The following is a 27,106-nucleotide window of genomic DNA, read 5'->3' on the forward strand; positions in this document are numbered from 1 at the left end:
CACACACGTGTTCAGTAGGTGTTCAGATGTACTCGCGTTTTTTTTTAAAAAAAGAGCGTCTGTACCGTATTGCAGCTAATGCAATCCGAGGGAGACTTCAGCAACTAGCCTGGTTGCCAGCGCACGTGGCTCGCAAAGGCTGGAAACCGTAAGCGGGGCTTCGGATTCGCAACCTCCTTCCTTTTTTTTTTTTTACCCCTTCTTCCCTTTCTCCGGCTCTCGCCGCTCCCTCTCTCTCTCCACCCGTGCGGGCCCCCTCCCTCCCCTCACCTCCCCTCCTTGGGCGGTAGATGGGTAGAGAAGGCGAGCCCGCGCTCAACCTAACCCCGAAGTTTCTTCCAGCCCCGCCCGCTATTCTTTGGGCCCGTTTCCTATTGGGCTTCGCGCAGCTTTCTCCCCGCCCCGGAGCAGCGGCTCCGCTCCGCCGCCGCCGCCGCCCCCCCCCCGCCCCGTGCTTTCGCCAGCCTTGGCCAAGCCGAGGAGGGCTCGCTCGCTCGCTCGCCGTCGCCTGCACCGGGCAAGGCTGTGGGGAAACGGCCGCGCTCACCCCCCGGCAGCCCGGCCACCCAGCCGAAGAAGCAGGAAGGAGCCGCGGAAGGCTCCGGCTGCAGCCCCGAAGCGGCTGGCTGCGGGGTTTCCCTCCGGCAAGCCTCGGCCAGAAGGGGAAGCGGCGGCGGTGCCCCAGCGCTGCCCGCAGTTCTGGATCGGGGCGGAGGGCGGCTCCCCGCTTCCTCCGCTGGAATTTGCCCCCCCCACCCCCCGCTGCAGGGCTCGCTGCCTCCCCGGGAGAGCCCGAGCGCCTCTCGGCGCGCCGCAGCTGCTGCCCCGGTGCTTTGCGGGCAGCCGCTCGCCTCGCTCCCGGGGGGACGCGCCCCGCTGCAGCCTTCGGACCCATGGCGACCGGGGCGCTCGATCCGGTTTACGGACTTTCGGAAGAAGAAGTAAGTCCGGCGTCGGGAAAGTGAGGTGGAGGCGGCCGCTGCGCAAGGGCGGGATGAGGACTTCGGCACCGCCGGCTCCTTCCTTCCTTCCTTCCTTGCTTCCTTCCTTCCCCCGGCTCGGAGAACGGGGAAGTCCCCAGCTGCGCGGGGGAGGGGGGTGGCGGTCCCTGGAGGGGGCCGAGCGGGATTGTCTGAAGGAGGGATGGATGGATGGATGGATGTCCGCCGCTAGGTTGCGGGTCCCACCTTTCACCCCAAAGCAGGGCGTGGGGCTTTCCGAGCTGTTTAGAGCTAGCGAGCGGTCGCTGCTAAAGCCAAGTCGATGGGCTTTTCTTTCTTTCTTTCTTTCTTTCTTTCTTTCTTTCTTTCTTTCTTTCTTTCTTTCTTTCTTTCTTTCTCTCTTTCTTTCTTTCTTTCTTTCTTTCTTTCTTTCTTTCTTCCTTTCTCTTTCTTTCTTTCTTTCTTTCTTTCTTTCTTTCTTTCTTTCTTTCTCTCTCTCTCTCTCTCTCTCTCTCTCTCTCTCTTTCTTTCTTTCTTCCCTCCCTCCCTCCCTCCCTCCCTCTTTCTTCTTCCTCCCTCCCTTCTTTCCTTTTTTCCTTTCTTGAGCGAGGAAGGGCCCTCCCCTTAAGGTCCTGGAGCACACGCATCTGCTTCTCCAAAGCAAAAAATAAAATAAAATAAAGGTTAGATGTTAACACGCAGTAAAGGTGAAGAGTGGAAAGGAAGGAAATTCGGCTGTAACAGGTTCGGCTTCCTTTCGAAACCCGGGGAGGATGAGAATGAGAACTAGAAAAGGGAGAGAGAAAGGACGGGGATGCCTGAGCAGATCCTGTACCTTGAACAGGCAGTTGAATGGAAAATGGAATGGGTGGAGAATAGCATCTCTTCCATAAAGCACCCCCCCTCCCCCGCTGCCTCAATTAAAGGTAGCCTTCCAGTGGAAAATGCCTGTGTGTTTTACCTGCTCATTTGCATTTTAGATGGAATTGGGGAAAAGCATTTGCGTATTTGGCGTTTCCCCCATCCATCCAACCTAGGGAATTTATATTCCTTGTCCATGGGAAGGTTAGTGTGTTAGTGAATCATAGCAAAGGAATAATGGGCATTTTCTTTCCCGGTTTGTGTGTGCGTGCTTGTGTGTTCATAGGAAGAAAGAATTTAAATCATTGCAGAACAGACTTCCTAGAAGCACCGAGTCTTTTGCTGGAAGCAGTTGTTTATATTCATTGTTAGAAAGTGCCAATGGACAAGTTGGTGCTGAGGCTCCCCTCTCTTCTCAAAGAGGCAGATTCAGGAACCGCAAACCATAAAGAAGTCCCAGTTTTGGAGAATCGAATGAGAGCCAGAGCTGGTGAGCTGAGAAGATGGTGGAGCCAAAATAGTCATAGCAGTAGCACTTAGACTTATATACTGCTTCTCAGTACTTTACAGCCCTCTCTAAGCAGTTTACAGAGTCAGCCTGTGTTGCCCTCAAACAATCTGGGTCCTCATTTTATCGACCCTTTAGTCTTAGCTATTATTCTATTAAAGGAATTGATTTCTCAGAGCCATTGCTGGGCAAACCTAAAAAGACAGATTTGTTGAATCACACAGGGACCCTCGCTTTCCTGCTCAGAAAGTGGCATGCCAGAGGAAGGGAGGAAGGCTGGCAGATGAGGAACATAAGCTGCACTGGGAGGAGGAATCATCCATCTTCTTGTGCCTATAGAAAGATCATGAAGTCCAGTCCCACCTTCTCCCCTTTACTGATTGATAGGGTTTGTGTGGTGGTCCTTAAGTTTAATGGAGAATCCATTCTTTGCTTTCCATTGCGTGCTTTTTTGGCACTCTTTCCAAGAAGTGGTGGTGCACGTGAACCCATCAACATCTGCTAGGCTCCAGTGTTCTGTTTAATATGTGCACTTTTTTTTACAGTGCGGGTCTTGTTGCATTTGCAGAGACTCTTAAAGGTGCATTTAATAGTACCCTCATTACTGGATTAAATTACTATACTTTTCGGGTTTAGATTATTTAGAAACGGATCAATAGCTGATCAGTAGTGTGTGCCGGTTAAAATCTCAAGTATAGTGCAGTGAACTAAATCAGTTTGTGTAATCATGATTGACGTTGACCATAGTAGTCTGAATGTACCCAAACTAAACAAATTACACTTTCACTTAGAAATAAGTCAACAAAAACTAGGACTTTGGTAGGGCTCCATAGGCTATCTGGGAAGCTAACAGATTAGATATTCTTATGGCAGCAATGTTATTATTTATTATTGTTCTTTAGTTCCTTGTCTAGGTTCTAAACTCCAATAGCTGTTTTAAAAATCCAAAACAATCAGCCAACATAATATTTTCACAATGTTGGAGGCCAACAAGCTGATCTGAAACAAGTAGTTTCTGTTGCATGTGTAAAGGTATTACCCAACTCCCAGTTAATAAAAAGGCTTCACTGCGTGAAATCAGCTTTCTCTGTGTAGTGTCTCCAGGCTAAAGATTGCTTCTCATCCTGTCTAATGTTGCAAGAACATTTGGTGCTGCTGCAGCCAGATTTTTTGGCTGTTCTTAACTGCAAAATTCACAGATGATAAACCTACAAGCTGTTAAATTGTACAAGAGGCTTTTGTGCCTGAATGGGGTCAAATATAAATTGGTACTTTTTGAAAATGAGTCTGTCACAGTTTGTACTTCTGGCAGTCAGATATGTTTATTTTATTACGGGTATTGTAACTTTAGAGCTCTCTGTCTGTCTGTCTCTCTGTCTTTTTGATTCCGGGGATAGTGACCTCACCCTGAGAAGTCAAAAGTTGGAGGTTCATAAGGCTGCTCTCCAATTCTTCCCTACCTTTCTTGGTAGAAGGAGAGAAAACAATTCTGGAGCAATAGGATGTGTCATTCCAGGGTGTGAGGCATTTTTTCTTAACCTTAGCAACTTTAAGATGTCTAGATTCCAACTCCCAGAATTCTCTAGCCAGCATGTGTTATATATGTATAACACAGCCCTAGTTAAATCTTGGTCCTGCATTGTAATGGGATTATTAGAAGATACTGTATGTTTCGATGAGAAGGTGGAAATCCTGGAGGAAAAGTCCATTGTATTTGACTAGAAACCAATGTAATGTGGTATAATTGATGTCCAAAGAGTAAGGATGACTTATTTTAATCTGGCAAGAGTGCACATACAAGGATAATGCTGCTTGTTGAAAATTTGCTCTTCTGTGGATGGATCAAAATTAATTTGGGTAACAGATAACTTCCAGCTTACCATTCTAAGTTATCAAGGAGTGTGAAAACTATAGACCAGTGCATTTGAACCTGCTAAGGCAAGCTTTGGAAGAATATTGAACAGTCTTGTGGTTTCCTGGTGACTGCCTTTTTGGTCCATCTCTTAAGTGGAAGCTGAATGAAATATTGTAGTTCCAAAAAGCCACTTTTCTAATTGAGGAATGAATCCAGGAACTTTGTATTTGGGTTAAGATTGGTTTCTTTTGTCCCTGCTCCCTTTTGCATCCACACTTAATAATTTTAATAATTTAATAATTTAATTTGTATACCGCTCTTCTCCCGAAGGACTTCCTTTTGATACTTCCTAATTATTATTATATCATAGGAAGTAAGGAAACCTTTATTGATCTACCCATATGAAAATCATCTGGACTTCAATTTTGGAGTCCCCGGTTAATTTGCTGCCTATTCCTACACTTGGTGTTGGCTTTGTACGTGAATAGATCAGTGAAGGGCACATTCTTAAACAGGCTTACTTAGGATGTTTCCCATTAAAATCAATGGGACTGCTATCCGCAGGTGAAAGCCCCTTCTGTCCTAACCAAGTAATTTATCCTTGTTTAAGGAACGGGCATCTGCAGCTGAAACTGTTGGTTGCTATCCATTTTTCAGAGATGCTGGAGTAAGAGGCTTAGCTGCATTTCGTAAGTTGCTATCCTATAGTTCAGACATGTGAAACACAAGGCCCAGGGGCCGGATCCGGCCCGCAAAGTGGTTTCATGTGGCCCGTGAAGCCATCCTGGAAACAGTGAGGGAACGGCCCCCACTGCCTTGGCCCGGGCCCAGAGACCCTCCTGCCAGAGACCCTCAGATCTGTCCCACTCCTGCCCAGGCCCCCATAGGCACCCTTGATGCGAACGATGTAGAGCTGGCCACGCCCACCCAGTAGGCCATATGCACTCCAGCTACGCCCACCCAGTAGGCCACGCCCACCCGGCCCCCTGAGGGCCACCGCGATGATGATGCGGCCCTCGATGAAATTGAGTTTGACACCCCTGCCATAGTTGGTTATGTGAACTGCTATCTTTAAGGGGGGCTTTTTTGGTCCAAGAAGGCCCTTTTCACCTTGGTTAGTTTGCTGTGAAAGCCCTGTAGAGCATCAGTAATATTTATCTTTAGCTTCCTTGAACTTGTTATTTCCTTTTGCAGACGATGAACGCTGCCTAGAATGAGTCCTCTTTGGTGGTGTATGTATGTACAGGGTCAAAGCAAAAACATCTGGTGTTAGCCTCTTGTCTGTAATGGTGTAGGATCTCCAGCTTGAGCAGGAGGCTGGATTAGAAGTCCTCCAAGGCCCCTTCCAGCTCAGTTGTGATTCTGATTCTGTAGGGAGCAATTGGTAGCTAAGCTTTTTCATGATCAGTCTTCTAGTCTTGGCATTGCAGCTTCGATTCTCAGGAACTTTTAAGACAATTCAGTTTATATTTTCTGTTGGCATCAAGACGCGCGCTCAGTGAATTCGCCTGCCTGTTTTAAACCAAGAAGATGAAGCCTTCCAAGTTAACAAGCAATTGTTTGCACCAAAGATGATTTACGGCCCCTCTGTAAAGGAGTGTAAGTTCCTCCTGTGTTGTGAATAGGATACGTTTATATTTAGGGAAGTTTGCCAGAGGTGAAATGGATACACGATGTGAAAGGAAAACCTGCGTTATCAGCCTTTGCTTGGGATAATTCTGTACAATTGGTGTAGGCTGACCTTCATAAGAACAGCCAAGACTTCGGCACTCCATAGGGCCCGAAAGGAGGAACCACACGACTTGCGAGATTGGAAACTACAACAGTAAACACATTAAAAACAGCAATCTGCTGGTTGAGCGTACTGTATGTTGTCACATAGCTAAGCATTCTTACATAAGATACCTTCCAGATACAGTGAGATTCAAATTCTGGAATTCCAACTGAGCCAGAAAACCAGATATTGGGAAAGATTAATCTTAGCAAAATAACCTGCTGCTGTTCTTTTGCATATTTCCCCATGTAACTTGCTTTTTTTTTTGGTTAGGTTGCAGTGGTAAAAATTGGAAGGAAAACATGTAACATACTGTAATCTTTCCGTTTGAAGTCTAAATCAGTGAGATTTTTTTTAAAAAAATATTTTATTGATTTTTAATATAATCTTGATATTTGGTAAACAGCATGTTGTCTGGGTTTATATTTACAAAGTAATCACTATCGATTAATTTCTATATGCCAAAATCCACGTTATAGCTTTGCTTGATTTTCTTTTCTTCCAACCTAAATTAATACAATTCTTAGTAATTTGATAAATAACAAATATAAAGGTTTTTCTAAAATTTCTACCAATAATCTCATCAATGTCATGCTTCTTTTCTATCTGGTCATCTTGGTTGCCTCATCACAAATTCTGTTTACAATTCTTATTTAAATTTATTTTCCCTACAATGTTCAAAACATTTCTACTGGTTAAACTTTTCCCAGAATTAATTACCTTAAAGTATTTAAATCTATTTTCGTATCTTAAAAAATAAGTAAGAAAAAGACACGAAAGAAAGACATAGAAAAAGAAAAGATGTGAGAGAGAGAAAAAAAAGAAGAAAAGAGAAGAAAAAAAGAAAACAATATACTACTTAAAATATGTATCCCTCTTGAATTGTAGTATACACTTATTTCCAAATTCTTTCTGTTCTTTTTACCCATAATTAAACCTATGTTTAATCTTTAAATGTTCCATTTAATAAATCCAATCATCTAATCTTTTAACTCTATTCAAAACATCTTCCCATTTTTAGTTATCCATTGGAATTTTCTTAAAAGCAATTACATTTACATTTCTAAAACATTTCCTTCATGTTAATCATCCCACACATTTTTATAGTTCTGATATTGAAAAACAAAAGAAAAAAAGATACTGTCTTACTTAGAGAGTTTATCCCTCTTAAATTAAAATCCTTCAATTTCTTCAGCCATATTCAAACAAGTGTTTAATTTTTAAATATTCCCTCTGATACACCCCATCATCTAAATCCTCAATTCTCACTTTAGCCCTCTTCTTTTGCCAAGCATCTCTCCCAGTCATCATATTCCGTTGCATCAAAGAGTCTTTCCATAATCTTGTAAATGGAAATTCCCCCCCCCGTATTCCCTCTGATACACCCCATCATCTAAATCCTCAATTCTCACTTTAGCCCTCTTCTTTTGCCAAGCATCTCTCCCAGTCATCATATTCCGTTGCATCAAAGAGTCTTTCCATAATCTTGTAAATGGAAATTCCCCCCCCGTATTCCCTCTGATACACCCCATCATCTAAATCCTCAATTCTCACTTTAGCCCTCTTCTTTTGCCAAGCATCTCTCTCAATCATCATATTCCGTTGCATCAAAGAGTCTTTCCATAATCTTGTAAATGGAAATTCCCCCCCCCCGTATTCCCTCTGATACACCCCATCATCTAAATCCTCAATTCTCACTTTAGCCCTCTTCTTTTGCCAAGCATCTCTCCCAGTCATCATATTCCGTTGCATCAAAGAGTCTTTCCATAATCTTGTAAATGTTGTTGTGGATATAGTAGACAAATCAAACATCATGTCTTTGTAAACAGATTTTGCTCCTTCATGTTCCTTGAAGATTTCTCTCATCATCCCTTGTCTCCCCATTTCTTGTGGTACTCCCAACGGCTCAGCAATCCATTTTGTCAAATCTTTTTCCTTATCCTCAAATTTACTTTGTGATCTTAGAGTTATCTTTTCAATGTTCAGCGATTCTTGTAAGTCCTTCTCCACTTGAGTCTCCACTAGCTTATGTTCAGTTGTCTGCTTTACATGATCTCTCATTTTTTGTTTTCTGATCATTTGATTGTTGTGATGTTAAATTGAGAATGCATTCATTTAAATTTTCAAATTCATTTTTAATTTCCTCATGGAAATATCATTTATATCATTTGCATTTGTTGTAACAGAACAAACATTTCCTCCTGGTAAGTGTTTATTTTTTTCTTGGTATGTTCTTTCTGCAGATCTCTGATGCTCCATAATGACCAAAAGTCCTTTCTCTGCCAATCCCTTTAAAGTTGCAATTTAAAAAAATATTTATAATCCAGGAAGGTCAATTTTTTCTGATTTTTGTAGTTCTCACTTTGTAGATAGTCCAGCTGTTCTTTGTTTAATCAATACCTTGAAGGTCACGACAACAGGCTTCTCTTTTTTGGGCTGTATATTTAGGGCAGTATTTTCATCCACCTCCAGTTGTCAGTCCATCTTTCAATTCCCCCCCCCCCCGTAAACTTAATTTGCTGCTTCCATTTAGAGGAGGGTGGAACAAAGACACCCTCACTTTTGGAGGATTTTTACTTCAGGGTTTTTCCTTTTTTTTCTTCAGGAAATCAGTCAGATAGAAGAGAGAAAATCAATATTCTTACCCAGTTCAGTCACGCTGTTTACAATCACGGTTAGTTTAGTGCTTTTTGGCTTCGGCTGCATGTAGCTTGGGCTACATTCATGAATGACACTAGCCTTCCTTCTGTCAGCTTTTGGAGAGCTTTCCCCAGACGTCCGGATCGACTGCCGTCTCCCCAGGATTGACGGGGCTTCTCTTCCCTTCCTTGCCACTTCTCCGGGGCGGCTTTTGGCCCATTTAGGGTCCCCGAACAGAAAGAAATCAGCCGTAGGGCATGGAGCCCGTGATACCTCGGCTTTTGCGCTAAACTGCGCAGAACCGGAAGCCCCAAATCAGTGACATTTTAATTATCTTGGGAGATCCTGGAAACCCTATGAGGATTGGGTGATGTGAAGATAAATCTCTGTGCATAATTTTTCAAATATTATTTTTTTGTACTGGCATCATTTTTCTTATCTTAGCCCCACTTAGCCCCACATACTTTGTGAAGCGTGTCTGTCCTCTGGGCTGGTTGTTTGACATGACCCCTGCCACACCTGGGTTAAAGCCTTATGCCCTAGAGCTCCTTTGGACAGTGGTGATGGTGGTGAGGCAGGAGATAGTGTATCTGGGGTTTGTGTGAGGGAAATCTCTTTGAAAGAAGCAGTGATGTCTTCCCTCCCCCCCCCCGACTCTGTCTGGACCCTGTTTTGACTAACCATTGCCCTGTCTCCAACCTTCCACTTTTGAGGAAGGTTTTTGAGAAGATGGCAGGAGGTCAATTTTAAAATGTCCTAGAAGACTTGGATTATTTAGACTCCTTTCAGTCAGCATTCAGGCACAGCCATGGATTGATTGCCCTGTTGTTCCCTGGTGGGGGGAGCAGGGATGCTCTCCTTTTGTTCCTGTTCTCTGCAATATTTACTATTATCAGCCATAGGTTGTCTTCTGAACTCTTTGGAGTCGTTGTCTTCCAGTCCTACCTGAGCAGATTGTGGTCAGTGGGAAGGGACAGGTCGGCCCACTACGTATCACATGACTCAATACTCTTCCCTCTGCTTTTTAATGTCTACATGAAGCCAATATAGGAGGTAATGTTTTACTGTGTACAGTACACTGATGATACACAGCTTCGTATCACAACCTTAGCCCTACTACAGTGTGCTTTGCAAAACACTTGGAAGCTGCAGTTGGCTCAGAAGGCAGCAAAATCATGCTTTGGCAAAAGAGAATCTTTTATGCGACATCTATTTTGTGGGCCTGCATTGGCTAACAACAGATTCCCAGTGAAATACTGCTTTTAATCTATAAAGCCCCATATAGAAGGTAAAAGGACCTCATTCTTCACAGGCAGTGGACCTGTTTGATACATGTTGCCTACAAAATCTGTTAGTGGTCTCCAAATTTGAGAGGTTAAGACGATGGTTCTTAGTTGTAGCCCCTATTTTATGGAATAGGTTCCTACCAGAGACCAAGTTAGCTCCTATCTCAGGATTAGGCAACCTTGGCTCTTTTATGACTCGTGGATTTCAACTCTCAGAAAGCCTGAGCCAGCATGGCTGGCTCAGGAATTCTGGGAGTTGAAGTCCACGAGTCATAAAAGAGCCAAGGTTTCCTACCTCTGTCCTATTTAATGACTTTTTGGCAGCTGATGTTAACGGAAGCCCTCTGTACATCCTTTGGAAGCAGAGGACTTGACCCTGTTTGGGGTCATAGTGTTATATGGTATTGATTTTCAATTTTATTGTTCATAGCAAAATGTTACTTATTAACTGCTGATTGCGGCAGTATCCTGAATGAGTAAATGAATGTATGATTTGGGGACATACAAAATTGTACGATTCTGCCCTGAAGTAGAACTTTTAAAAGTCATTTTTGGGGCTTGGATGCATCCTAGGATTGTCCTATATGAGGAACTTGTCTTCTTCGGGTTGCCATCACAGCCAGAGAGTTGTGGTGCAGCAACATTGTGAAAATTTTGCATTCCCAACCCATTTTTGTATAATATGGTGATAGTAAGAGCTACGTGAAATGTGTCAAATAATCTTTGTTTATGCACAGACGAGACATAAATCTAACAGACTGAAACCCAAGAGAAAGCACATGAAAGTGACAAGCAGAGCTTAGAAATTCCCCCAGAAATTCATAACATCTTGAGCCTGTTATTTTTGGCCGTTGTTACTTCATTGTTATGTGAAGTTGAAATTAGGAAATGTCTCAAACAAACAGCCCAGAGATCATTAAGAGGAAGAAGTGCAGCTGACTATGAACAAACCTTGAGGTTGTTTGTACCAGTCTGCAGCTCTTTGTGGTATCAGAATTAAATTTGATAGGCATACAGATAATATTCAAGGGGCATTTTTTTCCTGAATGAAGGAATCTTCCTTGCAATTTAGCAGCTGTGCCATTTTGATCAAACCAGATTGAAAGTGTTTGTGTGTGTGTGTGTGTGTGTGTGTGTGTGCCTGCATCTATATGTGGGTGGAGGATAGACACACTCTCAGTTTAAAATTCCAAGGGTAATATTATTTATGATACAAAACATTTTCCTGTGCCTAAACCAGAAGGCGAGAGAAAGCCTTACAGAATCAGGATGAAGATGGAATGAAATCAGCTTGGCTGGTTCTCTCATGTGTGATCCAGTTAATTCCAAATGAAAATGAATTTTGTAGACCAAATGAAAAATAGCAAGCAAATCAGCACTGTCGTAAGGTCTACTGTCACTTACCCTAAGCCTGCTTTCCTTTTGTGACAACCAGGAGGGATTAAGATATTTGGATAAGGATGGAAAAAAGAAACAGGTTTGAGTCCACTCTCACCCATGGAAACTCACTGAGTGAGCTTAGGGTGGTTATAATCCCAATTTTTACCTCACAGGGTTGCTCCATGGGAGTAAAATGAAGGGAGTTCCCCATGAAAGATGCTTTGTTTTCTTGGACAGGCAGGATGTAAGCTTAACCTGGTTTACAAATTTTATTAATTGATTACAATTTTATTAATTTATTAAAAAATATGAAATACAAAGAAAAATGAAAATAATGAGAAAATAGGGGGAAAATGAAAATGACGAGAAAATAGGAAAATAGGAAAAAGTGTAGGGTGAAAGGGGAAAGAAAAAAAAGCATTGACTTCTGATTCTTTACCTTTAGTAAAATAAGGTAATAACATACAACCTCAACTTTTACACTTCTGAAGTAGTCATTTCCATAACAATAAATCTGTCTAATCAGCAAAACCCAAAATCAAGAGTTTCACTTTTTTCCATCTCTAGCAAAAAGTCCAGAAGCAGTTTCTGAATAGAAACAACATTAGTTGCATTTTTAAAAATTAAAACAGTCAATTTAGCCATCTCTACAACTCCAGGATTTAAATTTAACAAAGAATAGTTCTCATAGCTACATAGACGATGAGTGTAAGAACATTGTACCACATGTCAAAGTTATATACCGTATATACTTGAGTATAAGCCGACTTGAGTATAAGCCGAGACCCCCAATTTCACCCCCAAAAACTGGAAAAAGTTATTGACTCGAGTATAAGCCGATCCGCCGTTCTGCAAGCCTCCGCCGCCGGCGGAGGCTGGATCCGCGCTCTGCAAGCCTCTGCCGCTAGCAGAGGCTCGATCCGCCATTTTGCAAGCCTGAATACACAGGAATACCCTGTGTGGCCGCGGCTCTCGGGGAAGCCCTGGCTGTCCGCTTCCTCGCTCCACGCTGCCATTCGGGGCCCGCGCGTTCCCCGGGCAAATCGCGGCGCCCAGCAGGCGAGGAAACACGCCCGCTCCAGTCGCCCCCCCTTCCCTCAGGAGACGCGAAGCAAGTGACCGCCCGGAGCTTACCGAGGACTTGCGCGCGGCCGAGGCTTCGGTGCTTCCAGGATCGCGCGCACCTCTCCCAAGCCGCCGCCGTCCGGAGACCTGCCGAAGTTTGGGGAGGTTTGGGGAGGTGCGCGCGCACCTCCCCAAACCTCCCCAAACGTCGGCAGGTCTCCGGACGGCGGTGGCTTGGGAGAGGTGCGCGCGATCCCGGAAGCACCAAAGCCTCGGCCGCGCACAAGTCCTCGGTAAGTTTTTTTGTTGACTGGAGTATAAGCCGAAGTGGAATTTTTCAGCCCAAAAAGTGGGCTGAAAAATTCGGCTTATACTCAGGTATATACGGTATATTGTTGTGTGATTGCTCTTTTTAGGTAGACGTCCAGTATTTCTTGCAACTGTTAGTGTCTTCCCAAAATGCTTGAAACAAAATGTGGTGACCTGAGCAAAAATGTCTCCAGGATCTTGATGTTGAATTAGCTGAACACTTCTTTGCTTCAGTGATCAAGTTATTGATCTTGAATTATGAAAGGCTCGATAAATCTGTTCTCCATTTGAATTCCCTAAGTTTGTTCTTCTGTGCTGTATTCTTAAATCATTGAAGATGTAATGGTCTAGTTGTGGGCTTCTCCAACCTGATGCAACTTGATGATGTTGGGGTTGCAAAATCTTCAGCCAGCTATCCTTGGCATCTTGTGATTGCAATTCTAGTGGGCAGAAGATTGGAGATAAGCTGTTCCGTCTTTTCAGAAGTGTCCTGTAATATCAAAACATGGTGCCTAGAGCATTTTTATTAGTGTTACTGATCATTGGGCCCAAATGGCTAAGAAATGCTGGAAATTGTACTAAAGGAAGATCTATACAGCACTAATTGCTCATTCTGTGTTAAAGAGTTTGGCATTTGGAGTCTTGATAAGGGTAGATATTCTCAGAGAGAAAAGCTTTTTGATGAATTTCACTGGCATTATCAAATCAATTTATTTGATTTGCACAGTATGGGACTATCCCATTTAGGTCCCTTCCACCAAATCAGTGTTGAATTTTATTTTGGACAAGAGACAGGGAAGCCCTACCTGATCAAACTATTAGTTTATATAATCTAGGTTGGTCTGGACTATCGCTCTTCAGACTGAGAATTTGATCATTCATAGTTTGTGCACCAGATTGATTTAATCTATATCCATAGTCTTCTTTCCACTAATTCTCAATCCATTGAGTAACTCTGAAACAGGATACTCAGGCAATAATGTTTATACAGGAGAAATACCGAGAGAGTGAATTTTGTAAATGCAAAAGATTTGCAACTTGACTTTCCAGTTCTTTGACAAAAAACCTATGAGCAAGGAGGATTAGCGATTAGCCTAATCTACTACTGGTGTAGCTTGAAATACCGTTTGCATGACACGATGCCTATCCTCTTTGTACTGCACAGTCGTCTCTGGCCTTGTGTGAACATTTCCATTGTACAAGGAGAAGGAACCATATTATGAATGATTCAGTAGTAACACAAAGCACACATTAAGAGTAAGAATGGCTCAGTGGTGTGAAAGGTGTTCTCTAAAGCAGGGTTTACCAACCTTGGCAACTTTAAGATGGGTGGACTTCAACTCCCAGAATTCCCCAGCCAGCCAGGCTGGCTGGGGAATTCTGGGAGTTGAAGTCCGCCCAACTTACAGTTGCCAAGGTTGAAAAACACTGCTCTAAAGAGTGGCAAGATCTGATTCCCTGAATGGGTTCAGACACAAAAACTCATCGTGGATCCTATAATACAGATTCCTGCATGGAGTTCATGACTCCCTTTCAACTTTAGGATTCTGTGGAATGACAAAAGTGTAGCAATGCCAACACCATGTAACATATTCTTCATATTCCTTTCTAGGACTTTTGACTAATAGATGCAAATTTTGTGCCCTTTATGTATCTCCGTTGCGTTGAAAGAAGCACATATTGTGGTCATCAGAACATTGAACATTCCTTATGACTGGGTCAGACCATTGATTGATCAAGCTTTGTGGTTTTTCTTCTGCAAAACAGCATCTTTCCCCGATCTCAGTCCAAGCCTGTCCTACTGGTGTGGGCAATTGAATCTTGGACTTCTTTCTGTACGAACTATGTACTTTACTATGTATGTGTGAAACCTATACCTGGTCAGTGTCTTTTCCTACATATTGCTTTGAAATGGGACCAAGAAGCAAAATTCTTATAATGTGAAAAAACTGGGTATTTCCCAAACTATCCCTTTATGACAAAACAATAAATGTTGATAGATGTGGGCAGAGGACTGGTTGTAATTGGGGATCCCATGGAGGTATGGAGCTCATGAAATGACTTAGTCACTGTGAGATGCTGGCTGGAATTCTCCTGCATTTTATGCTTCATGGTTGATTGTTTTAACTTATTTTTAATAGTTTTTGTTACTCTTTTGTTTTGTTACATATTTTGTACATATTTTATTATTTTTAACTGAACTGCCTAGGATTGTGAAGGTGAGATGGGTGTATATTTATTATTAAATAATAATAACAGTATTGTCATTTTATGAGCTAATGCTAGTGGAGTTTTTTGTAGTACTGGATTGGATGACACGACTACAGAGATAGTACGATGCTTGCTTCAAAATGGTGAGCAGAAAAAAAATATGTGATTCATTCTGTGCTAGCACTGATGATGTTACCTGGTTTGGGTAATGAAACATCTTCAAGAAAACAACCAGGCTCAGAGAGCACCAAGGACTTCTCACTTCAACCCTGAGCTACAAATAGTCTCTGTTATTAATATGATTCATCTTCACTTACATGAACAGAGCCCTTCAAGTTGGAGACTTGAAACATGTTTGGTGGCATCAACCTTCTAGAAGATTTGTGCCATTCCATAGTGTTTTGAAACAATTTCATTGCAATAATGTGGAAGCCCTGTTGGTTCTTGGCATGATTCAGAGATGGACCTAACTTACATACTAAGCTATGGGTTGCTGAATAAAGCACAATTGACAAGCTTCACACATCATGCAAAGCCGTCACCCGTGCTGGATTAACTTCACTAAACCACAACCAGAAAAAACCTGCTTTGGCTTAGCATAAAATGTGAATTTGGCTTTGGCTTAATCTAGTCCAACCCTCTGCTCATGCAGGAAACCCTATATCATTGCAGACAAATGGTTGTCCAATCTCTTCTTAAAAACCTCCATTATTGGAGTACCCACAATTTCTGGAGGCAAGTGGTTCCACTAATTAGTTCTAGGTTGCTTCTCTCCTTGATTATTTCCCCTCCATTGCTTCTTATTCTGCTTTTAGGTGCTTTGGAGAATTTATTTAATTTATTTATTTATTTAATTAGATTTGTATACTGCCCCTGCTATAATATGTGAATCTTTCCATTGCTTTCTTAGCCATAGGAATCTATGCTCTGAGTTCAGGAAGAAACCTGGGTGGGTGGTGATGAGGAAGATGTCTACCACATGTCCTGGAGAGTTACTTTCACCAGACAGAACTGGATTAGATAGACCAGGGGCCTCAACCCATGGTCCATGGACCAGTACTGGGCCGTGGCATGCCAGCAACCGATCCGCGCAAACAAGCGAAGCCCAATCCGCGGGATGCAGGCAGCACTCAAAATCACGCATTCTCTGGTCCATTCTCTCTACTGAACTGGTCCTTGGTGCCCAAAAGGTTGGGGACTTCTGAGATAGACAGTAGTCTGACTTGGTTAAATTAGCTCACAGTAGTGTATTCAGAGCTCTCCACCTTTTAAATGAGATTGTCAGTGACATGCAGAGAAGTATTTAGAGAGAAGCTAAGGACTGTCTGCTACTGAACTGTCCTTTGGCATTTTTCTGGAATAACTGTGTAATATTTTCCAATCTATGGAAGCACATTAAGAGCTGACAGAGTGGTATTATACCTGTGTGTTCAGTCTTTCAACTGTTCTTATTCCAAAGACATTTTGAGTGGCTATTTGAAAACTGAAAGACAAATGAGGGGGTAGGTTGTATTATGTCAGATATGTCATCTCCACCAGATGTGGCATATTCAGCTTTCCCCCATCCCCGAAAGGAAATGTGCAATTGTGTTTTAAAATTGATCCAGAAATAAGGCCAAGCAATACAGCTTGAGGTGGATTGTACTTTATGGTGCTACTAATCCTAACCTTTCTGTGGGTGAAGGAATGCCTATAGCTCTTCTTGATGGTCTGGACCCAGCCTGGGCAACCCATGCTTGGAAGTGCACCATGGGTTCTTTCTGGGAGGCAGCAGGGGGTTACTTCTTAGACCTTATTGTCCTGTTTATCTGCAGCTATGCATGCAAATTCTGCAGTCAAATGGAGTTCCATCATATCTTTTGCAGCACCGGTATTCCAAGAAGAAGCACAGTCCACCCCCACCCCATCCCACCCTACTCCAAAGACAGTAATTTTTTTTCCAGCAGTTCCACACTCATGTTTTGCAGCCATCTCCCTGTTCAACTGCTCTATGGCACCACCGAAACCTTTTGATCCACACCTTTTCCCACAGGTCAACCCAACGATAAAGGTGCACAGCGGACCCACAGATGTGGAGGCAAAAGAAGGGCTGCCATGCAGCCTGTCCCTGAGGCTTGCTGCTAAGGGTTTCAAGCTCTGCCAGATTTAATTCAGTTTAGGCCTCACTCAAGTCCAAGCCAAGTCCAAGACATGGGTTAGGTAAAGCAACTTGGTGATAGTGCTGGCTCCCATCTTTGCATATTCAGCTGTCTCTAGACCAGGGATGTCAAACTGGCGGCCTGCAGGCCAGATGCATCAGATGCAGGCCATGACCAGCCCGGCTCTGCAAAGGCAAAAAAACATCGCGATACCTCACGATACATCACGTGATGTGCTCTAGACCAGGGCTTTTCAACCGGGGGTACATTGGTACCTGGCAAGTGGTACGCGACCATGCCTTGCCTAGACAAGTGTAGTGGGGGGAGGGAACGAGCTAAAGCGACACAGCACAGGACTTGCCGCCGAGGGAGTCATCAAGGGCTGCTGGTGTGAGACAAAGGCCCCAGGATCGGCACTTCTGGCACATCTGGAAGAGAAAGGAGGAGGGTGGAGACAGGAGAGGATATAAAAGGCAGTTTTGGCAGGAGAGGGAGAGGAAAAAAAGTCAGAAGAGAAAAGGCTTTTGTCAGAGAAACGGTGAGGAGAAAGAGAGGAAAGGCTTTTTGGGAGAAGTGTGTGGGAGTGTGGTAAGTGGGTGTACTTTATCACTTTTTTCCTTTTTTTTATCATTACGTTTTTGACACCTTGCTAAGCCACTGGTGGTACTTGAATATTGTCATGTCCTAAAGGTGGTACAGTCTGTGAAAAGGTTGAAATGCCCTGCTCTAGACCAATTATTTTTAACCACAAACATAACCACGTGGTCCCTAATTGTTTCTTTCTGATCTACGTGGGATGAAATTTTGCACGGTGTAAAGCTGTGTAGTACAACACCATAAGTATTTGTAATGTCAGTATTAGATGGTACATTCATCTCCTCTGGCTGGCATGTTCTGGATCCTTAAATTATAGACAAATTTTGGGTGATGTCACTGTTTTTACATGACGTTTCTCACAAGTTCAGATGAAAATTTGCAAGATTTTTTTGGGGGGGGAAGAGATTGCTTGTGTAATTGACCATCTGGTGAGATCACGCTTTTTTTTTAACTTTTTAACATTTTTATTTGGAGTTTCTATTTGACAGCATCCGTAAATGCCACCGTCTGTGAAAATGCTGCCCACTTTGATGTTGCTACCTGTCTTTGTTCTTTTTTTTTCTTTTTTTGTCTTTGTTCTTTGTAGAATGGCGGATCAAACTGATAGTTCATGTAAATTGCTCTGTGGGATTTGTTAATCCCTTGGTTTGCTTTGTGACTCAGCTGGCATTGTAAACTAGGCCCAGAATCCTGATATTTGTGCCAGTGCTTTCATGCACCCAGTGTGGACATGCCCAGAACTGGCCTGTGCATTAAAGTTGTGAGTATTAGCTTCTTGTCTGATGCTTAGTAGCAGATAGAAATGCGAGAAGGATCTAAAACAACATAGCTTGTCACTCTTTCCATTCCAAGGCAACCTCTGTGGTTTGGAGAGGATATGAGCCTTTTTGTTCTCCTACCTGAATGTAGAGCTGCAAAAACCACGTGAAGCTGGAGGTCCAGCTCTTTTGCCTTTTGTGGTCGACTGTGAACCAGCTCTGTAGGATGTCTTGATCTTTGGGCTAAGGCTCCCCCAGTGCAAGAAGTGTAGAATTATTAATTTGGGAAGTGGCGAATGGGTTTCAGAAAATGAGTCTACTGACTGCATGAAGATGTTTGCCAATCTCAGGGTCATCTGTGTTCTTGGCGTCTCTGGGTGGCATCTGAGGTTGTTTCAGCATCCATGAATCTGTGGCTTGGTGTCAGGGAAGCTGTTGTGTTTTGAGTCTGCCAAGACACATGCCATGAAGAGGATGGTTTTTGAATTAAAGAGATAACCAGCAAATAAGCCATTGGGGTCCGTAAACCAATGGATCCTGGATTAGTTTGTTGTGAGAAACAGTCCAGTGTAATTTATTCGATGAACCAGACTTAGTGAAGGATAGCAAACTGGATGATTTTCTATCTTTCTTTTTAACATTTTGGTTTTGAGGCTGTAGAGATTGGTGTTTTTCCCTTAGGAGAGCGGGGCTGAGTTTTCTTTTCTTCACTCTGTTTTGCTTGTTTAGGGAAATAGGATGTTATGTATGGAAATGAATATATTTCTTGTTGCAAAAACTTAATGCATCCATTGTTATGTTTTTTTAAAAGGGGGAGACAGAAAAAAAAAGTGTTTTGCCTATGAGGAATAGCCATTTTATCGCCAGACATTGGGATGCAAAATAATACACTGAAACTTTACTTGTATATTATATCAGGTAATACGGCCACTCATTTCATATTGGCAAACGCAGCATTAAAAACCCAAGCAAAATGCACTGAATACAGCAATTCATTAATAATAAAATAATGGTAAAGGTTCCCCCGCACATGCGTGCTAGTCGTTTCCGACTCTAGGGGCCGGTGCTCATCTCCGTTTCAAAGCCGAAGAGCCAGCGCTTGTCCGAGGACGTCTCCGTGGTCATGTGGTTGGCATGACTAGATGCCAAAGGCGCACGGAATGCTGTTACCTTCCCACTGGAGTGGTCCCTATTTTTCTACTTGCATTTTTTTTACGTGCTTTCGAACTGCTAGGTTGGCAGAAGCTGGGACGAGTAACAGGCGCTCACTCTGCTACGCGGCACTCGGGATTCGACCCGCCAAACTGCCAACCTTCTGATCGACAAGCTCAGCATCCTAACCCACTGAGCCACTGCATCCCTAAAATAATGGTAGTGAACGATAAACCTAGCTCAAACTATAGCAAGTCATAGAATCACACTGATGGTCTGTTGGCATTGTGTGATAAACCAGATAGGGATCACAATCAGATTTAGTTCTACTTTATTGTAAAACTACAATGATAGAATCTTACAGTCTGAAAGTATAATACTCCCTCTGTCTCCTTTATGCCCTGAGAAATTAGGGACGGTCCCTCCTTGTGTGCTTCTTGCCCTGCCCACTATCCAGTTGTGGGCTATGCTGTCTCTTATCTGACTGTTCCTTTGGCATCATGAGGAGTCCTGGTGTACAGTGGTTAAAGTGCAGTATTGCAGGCAAATTCTTCCCACAGCCTGGAGTTCAATCCTGACTGGCTCAAGGTTGACTAACCTTCCATTCTTCTGAGGTCAGTAAAACGAGGATTTAGATTGTTGGGGGCAATACGCAAACAATGCTTACATTATAAACCTGCTGAAAAGTGCTATGGGGCAGTATATAAGCCTAAATACTGTTGTTGTTGCTATCATTTTGGGGTCAAGTCTCCTAAGGTCTTGCCCACATACCCTCACGTTGGCTCACTCATCCTCCAGATCCTAAACTGGAGGGAACACCCAGGTCTTCCAAGCCTTACAAAAGAACCAGGCCTGACTGGATCTCAGGGAATATGGTGTTTCAAAGGGCGGGTACTAAAGCAGAGAAGGTTCCGCCCCAGGCGCCTAATGGACCCGGATCGGTTCCAGAGGGCGCTTGGGCCTATACCTATCACCCTTACCCACAGCCCAGTCGATGCTCTGGTGGAGGCCTGGGAAACGGCTGCCACCAGGGCACTTGACTGCGTTGTACCCATGCGACCTCTGACCCGGCGCAGATCCCGTTGGGCCCCATGGTTCTCTGTGGAGCTCCGGGAGATGAAGCGTCGGAGACGAGGTCTAGAGAGCGGTTGGAGGTCCAGCCGATCCGAATCCGACCGATTGCAGTTAAGAACCTTTATAAGGTCTTATCTTGCGGCGATAAGGACGGTGAAGTCTAACTACTTTGCCGCCCTTATCGCGTCCGCAGATAATCGCCCGGCCGCCCTGTTTAGGGTGACTCGCTCCCTCCTTAACCAGGAGGTGAGAGAGGATCCCTTGCAGGGACGAGCCGAGGAGTTTAGTCATCATCTGGCGGACAAAATCGCTCGGATCCGGACCGGCCTGGACTCTGACTGGGCAGAGTCTGATGTGGAGGAATCAGGCGGTCTTGAGCACGTTATCTGGACTGAGTTCGACCCTGTTTCCCCTGATGATGTGGACAGGATCATGGGGAGACTGAGCACCACCACCTGTTTGTTGGATCCGTGCCCCTCCTGGCTAGCTTATGCGGCTCGGGAGGGAACACGAGGCTGGTTCCATGCAGTAATAACTGCTTCTTTGAAGGAGGGTGTCTTCCCTGCCGCCTTGAAGGAGGCGGTGGTGAGACCCCTTCTCAAGAAGCCTGCTTTGGGAGGCACCGTTCTACGGTGGTTCTCCTCCTACCTTCAGGGCCGCTCGCAGTCGGTGTTGACAGGGGTGAGGTGTTACCCCCCATTGATAGGGCTCGCAACTTGGGCGTCCTGGATTCACGGCTCAATTTTGAAGATCACATAGGAGCCGTGACCAGGGGGGCTTTTGCACAGGTTCGCCTGGTGCGCCAGTTGCGTCCCTATCTGGACCGAGACGCCCTACGCACAGTTACCCATGCGCTTGTGACCTCCCGTCTGGACTACTGTAACGCTCTCTACATGGGGCTGCCCTTGAAGACCACTCGGAGGCTTCAACTGGTGCAGAATGCGGCCGCGCGAGTTGTAATGGGGGTTTCCCGATACTCCCATGTAACACCTCTACTCCGCGAGCTGCATTGGCTTCCGGTTGCCCTCCGGGTGAAATTCAAGGTGCTGGTTATTACCTATAAAGCCCTACATGGCCTGGGTCCGGGGTATTTGAGGGAACACCTGCTGCCGGCTTCAAACGCCCTTCGCCCAGTGCGCTCCCACAGGGAGGGTCTGCTCAGGGTTCCGCCGGTAAGAGATTGCCGGCGGGTGACACCCAGGGATAGGGCCTTCTCAGTGGGAGCGCCTGCCCTCTGGAACCAGCTGCCGGTGGAGCTGAGGACTGCCCCCGACCTCCGATCATTCCGCCGGGGCCTGAAGACCTGGCTCTTTGAGCTCTCGGGCCCAGGCTGAGGAGAAAATTATTTTAATTGGGGTTTTTAATAGCACAGGGTTGATTTAATATTTTTTAACTTGGCTTTTAACTTTTGTACGTTTGATTTTTAACTCCCTGTAAACCGCCCTGAGTCCTCAGGGAAAGGGCGGTATATAAATGCAATAAAATAAATAAATAAATAAATCCTTCCTGGATCCCAAAAGATGGCACTGTTAAATAGACCCGTGGTAACTCTAGCCCAGGGGTGTCAAACTCAATTTCATTGAGGGCCGCATCAGCATTGCGGTTGCCCTCAGGGGGGTGGGCGGGTGTGGCCTGGGCGGGTGTGGCCTACTGGGTGGGCGTGGCTAGAGTGCATATGGCCTACTGGGTGGGCGTGGCCAGCTCTACATCGTTTGCATTAAGGGTGCCTATGGGGGCCTGGGCAGGAGTGGGACAGATCTGAGGGTCTCTGGCAGAAGGAGGGTCTCTGGGATTTAAAAGCCCTATCCACCTTCTTATCGTAAAGCAAATATGCATGCCATCCATATACCAAATCCCAACACTCAAGATGAAGTATTCTCTTATTAGTTAAATTAAGCCAATCACTAACCCACGTCAAGGCAACCGGATCATAATACAATTTCAAATTCAGCGCCTTAAGTCCCCCTCTTTCCCTAGCATCTTGTAAAATCTTAAATTTAACTCTTGGTTTTTTCCCCACCCAAATAAATTTATTAATACCCTTCTGCCATTGATCAAGGTTGGCATCCTTTTTCAATATAGGTATCATTTGAAACAAAAAGAGAAACTGGCAGAACATTCATTTTAACAACTGCAATTCTTCCCAATAAAGATAATTGTAATTTTTTCCAATTATTTAAATCCCTTTGTACCTTCAACCATAGTGTTTCATAATTATTCTTATACAATTTTACATTTGAAGCTGCAATATATACTCCTAAATATTTAACCTTTTTCACTATTTCAAAACCTGTTAATTTAGATAACATATCCCTTTCACTCATAGATAAATTCTTAGATAATATCTTAGTCTTATTACTATTCACCTTGAACCCAGAAACCTTACCATACTGAGTTATAATTTCCATCAAATCTATAACCGACTGTAACGGTTAAGATACTGTCACAACCGAGTCATCAGCAAAAGCTCTCAATCTATAATCATTCTGTTTTATTTTAATTCCCTTTATCATAGAGGACTCTCGAATTTTAATTAATAAAATCTCTAATGTTAAAACAAACAATAATGGTGATAGGGGGCATCCCTGTCTTGTACCTTTTTCAATTTTAAAGGTCTCTGTTAGCCCCCCATTAACTATAATTTGTGCAGTTTGTTGTTGATATATGGCTTTAATAGTATGTAAAAAAGCTTCTCCAAAATTCATCTCCTCAACAACTCTCAATAAAAATTGCCAATTCAATTGGTCAAAGGCTTTCTCTGCATCCAAAAATATCAATGCTGCGGAGACTTGGTTGTTCTTATCCAAATATTCAAGCAAGTTTACAATTTGTCTTACATTATATTTCATATACCTCCCGGATATAAATCCCGATTGATCACTATGAATCATTTGTTTCAAAACTTGCATTAATCTGTTAGCCAATACTTTAGCAAAAATCTTATAATCTGTATTCAAAAGCGATATAGGTCTATAATTTTTAGGTTGAGTAAGGTCTTGATCCTCCTTTGGAATCAATGATACAAAAGCTGTCCTCCATGATGGAGGAACTGCACCTCCAGTCTGAATTTCATTAAACAAAATCTTTAAGGGTTCAATCATTTCGACCAACAACATTTTATAGTAAATTGCTGTTAATCCATCTGTTCCCGGAGCCTTGCCCAATTTCAACTGTTTAATAGCTAAAGAAATTTCTTCTGATGTAATTGGGCAATTCAACTCAAGTTGTTGTTCTTTAGAGTCTCAACATCTTGTTTGATACTTGGCGCACTGCAAAAGGAATGGGAAGTAGCCACAAGAGAGCGGATAGGAAGTCTGTCATGTTGGGAAGATCACTGACGTAGGAAAAGGGGCAGGTAGGAAAAGAGACTGATAGGAAATAAAGGGCTGCGTGATAAGTCACATGGTTTGTTTAGTACTCATCCTTTCTAGTACTCATCATGCCTCCTGGAAGCAATTAAGGACGAGTACCGAGGTACCACCTTATTGAGAATCATATTCATTTACATAGGAACATTTTCTGATTCAAACATTTCCAGAAAGCACATACCTCTTCAGCAGATCAGCTTCACCATCCTTGAGGTGCCCTCAAAATGAGTCGGGATGTTACCTTTCAGGATTCTCCAGCGTATCTGAAGAGGAGCAGGTTATGGAAAGCTGATAGGGAACCATAGCTACGTTTCAGAGAAAAGTAATAAAGGAATGTCTCACTTTTATATAATAATGTGCCCTGCCAATGAGTAAAGAGTAAAACAGATGTATAGACAAAAGCCCACCAAAGAAGCTGAGAGACACCAAAAACCATATTGCAATTGTTCCAGAGGCATTTGCAGGATCCAACTGAAGCTGAAAAAAGTATTATCACCCCATCGCAACGTATGTGTATGCACTTCACAGTTCATAGACAAGAGGAATCAGCAAACTAAAATGGACAGGAATGGGTGAATTTAACTCAGATGACCATCAGGTATACTATTGTGGGCAAGAATCCCTCAGAAGAAATGGAGTAGCCTTCATAGTCAATAAAAGAGTAGGAAAAGCAATACTGGGATACAATCCTCAAAATGACAGAATGATCTCAGTTTGAATCCAAGGCAAACCATTCAGTATCACAGTAGTCCAAGTCTATGCCCCAACCACTGGTGCTGAAGAGGATGAAATTGACCGGTTCTATGAAGCCCTACAGCACCTTATAGAACTAACACTAAAAATGATGTCCCTATCATCATTGGGAATTGGAATGCTAAAGTAGGAAGCCAAAAGATAACTGGAATAACAGGCAAGTTTGGCCTTGGAGTACAAAATGAAGCAGGGCACAGGCTGATAGAATTTTGTCAATTCATAGCAAACACTCTTTTCCAACAACCCAAGAGATAGTTCTACACATGGACATCACCAGACGGTCAACACAGAAATCAGATTGACTATGTGCTCTGCAGCCAAAAATGGAGAAGCTCTATACAGTCAGTAAAAACAAGACCAGGAGCTGACTATGGCTCGGACCATGACCTTCTTGTTGCAAAATTTAGGGTTAAACTGAAGAAAGTAGGGAAAAGCACTAGGTGACTCAGGTATGAACTAAATCATATCCCTGTTGAATGTACAGTAGAGGTGACAAATAGATTTAAGGAATTAGATCTGATAGACAGAGTGCCTGAAGAACTATGGATGGCAGTTTGCAACATTGTACAAGAGGTAGCAGCTAAAACCATCCCAAAGAAAAAGAAATGCAAGAAAGCAAAATGGCTGTCTGAGGAAGCTTTGCAAATAGCTGAGGAAAGGAGGGAAGTGAAAGACAATGGAGAAAAAGAAAGATATACCCAATTGAATGCAACGCTCTCTACATGGGGCTTCCCTTGAGGACCACCCGGAGGCTCCAACTGGTACAGAATGCAGCCGCGAGAGTTGTGTTGGGAGTTTCCCGATACTCCCACGTGACACCTCTGCTCCGTGAGCTGCATTGGTTGCCAGTTGTCTTCCGGGTGAGATTCAAGGTGCTAGTAATGGTGTTCAAAGCCCTCCATGGCATGGGGCCGGAGTAGCTCAGGGAACATCTGCTGCCGGCATCAAGCTCCCTGCGCCCTGTGCGTTCCCACAGAGAGGGCCTCCTCAGGGTGCCACCGGTCAGAGAATGCCGTCTGGTGGCCCCCAGGGGGAGATCCTTCTCTGTGGGCGCCCCGGAGCTATGGAACCAGTTACCGGTTGAGCTCCGGACGGCGCCCGATCTGCGCTCCTTTCGCCGCGATCTGAAAACATACTTGTTCGAGCAAGCCGGCCTGGCCTGAGGGGGGATTGGTGGGGTTTTTTTATCATTCTTATTGGGGTTTTTTACTATGTATCAATTGTATTTTAATCGGGCATGCATTTAATTATCTTTTAATTTTTGTAAATTTCTGTGTTTTATTCTTGCCCTGTACACCGCCCTGAGTCCTTCGGGAGAAGGGCGGTATAGAAATGATAATAAATTAAATTAAATGCAGAATTCCAGAGAATAGCTAGAAGAGATAAGAATGCCTTCTTAAATGAATAGTGCAAAGAAATAGAAGAAAACAATAGAATAGGGAGGACTAGAGATCTCTTCAAGAAAATTAGAGAGATGAAGGGAACGTTTCCTGCAAAAATGGGCATGATAAAGGACCAAAATGGCAGGGACCTAACAGAGGCAGAAGAGATTAAAAAGAGGTGGAAAAAATACACAGAAGAACTATACAAGAATGAGCTTAATGTCCCTGATAATCACAATGAGGTGGTCACTGACCTCGAGCCAGACATCCTAGAATGTGAAGTGAAGTGGGCCTTAGAAAAACTGAGCAACTAGAGATCAAATTGCCAACATCATGGAGAAAGCTAGGGAGTTTCAGAAAAACATCTACTTCTGCTTCATTGACTATGCTAAAGCATTTGATTGTGTGGATCACAACAAACTGTGGCAAGTTCTTAAAGAGATGAGAGTACCAGACCATCTTATTTGGCTCTTGAGAAACCTATATGTGGGTCAAGAAGCAACAGTGAGAACTGGACATGGAATCACTGATTGGCTCCAAATTGGGAAAGGAGTCCGGCAAGGCTGTATACTGTCACCCTGCCTGTTTAACTTATATGCAGAGCACATCATGAGAAAGGCCGAGCTAGATGAATCAAAAGTTGGAATTAAGATTGCCGGGAGAAATATCAACAACCTAAGATATGCAGATGATACCACTCTAATGGCAGAAAGTGAAGAACTTATTTATTTATTTATTTTATTACATTTATATACCGCCCTTTCCCTGAGGACTCAGGGCGGTTTACAGGGAATTAAAAACCACAATACAAAAGTTAAAACCAGTTTAAAAAAGATTAAACTTAACCCTGTGCAAATAAAACCCCAGTTAAAATAAATTAATCCTCAGCCTGGGCCAGAGAGCTCAAAGAGCCAGGTCTTCAGGCCCCGGCGGAATGAACGGAGGTCGGGGGCAGTCCTCAGCTCCACTGGCAGCTGGTTCCAGAGGGCAGGCGCCCCCACTGAGAAGGCCCTATCCCTGGGCGTTACCCGCCGGCAATCTCTTACCGGTGGGA

At 43.7% G+C, this 27,106-nt stretch overlaps 1 protein-coding gene across 3 annotated transcripts in view; it reads left to right on the forward strand.

Moving 5' to 3' along the window:
• Window positions 1–496: 496 nt before the first annotated feature.
• The window catches only part of NEDD4L (NEDD4 like E3 ubiquitin protein ligase), a gene marked incomplete at its 5' end in the record, with an annotated part of 305,674 nt that continues 279,064 nt past the window's right edge, over window positions 497–27,106 (forward strand). For 2 of the 3 annotated variants that reach the window (XM_081320525.1, XM_081320526.1), the window contains one exon: window positions 497–941. In XM_081320525.1, coding sequence (XP_081176651.1) covers window positions 894–941 — 48 coding nt within the window. The remainder of the gene's footprint in view (window positions 942–27,106) is intronic. The other variant, XM_081320527.1, reaches the window with a different exon arrangement.

Source organism: Vipera berus (assembly GCF_964194415.1).
Source record: "Vipera berus genome assembly, chromosome: 2".
In the NCBI taxonomy this organism is placed as follows: Eukaryota; Metazoa; Chordata; class Lepidosauria; order Squamata; family Viperidae; genus Vipera; species Vipera berus.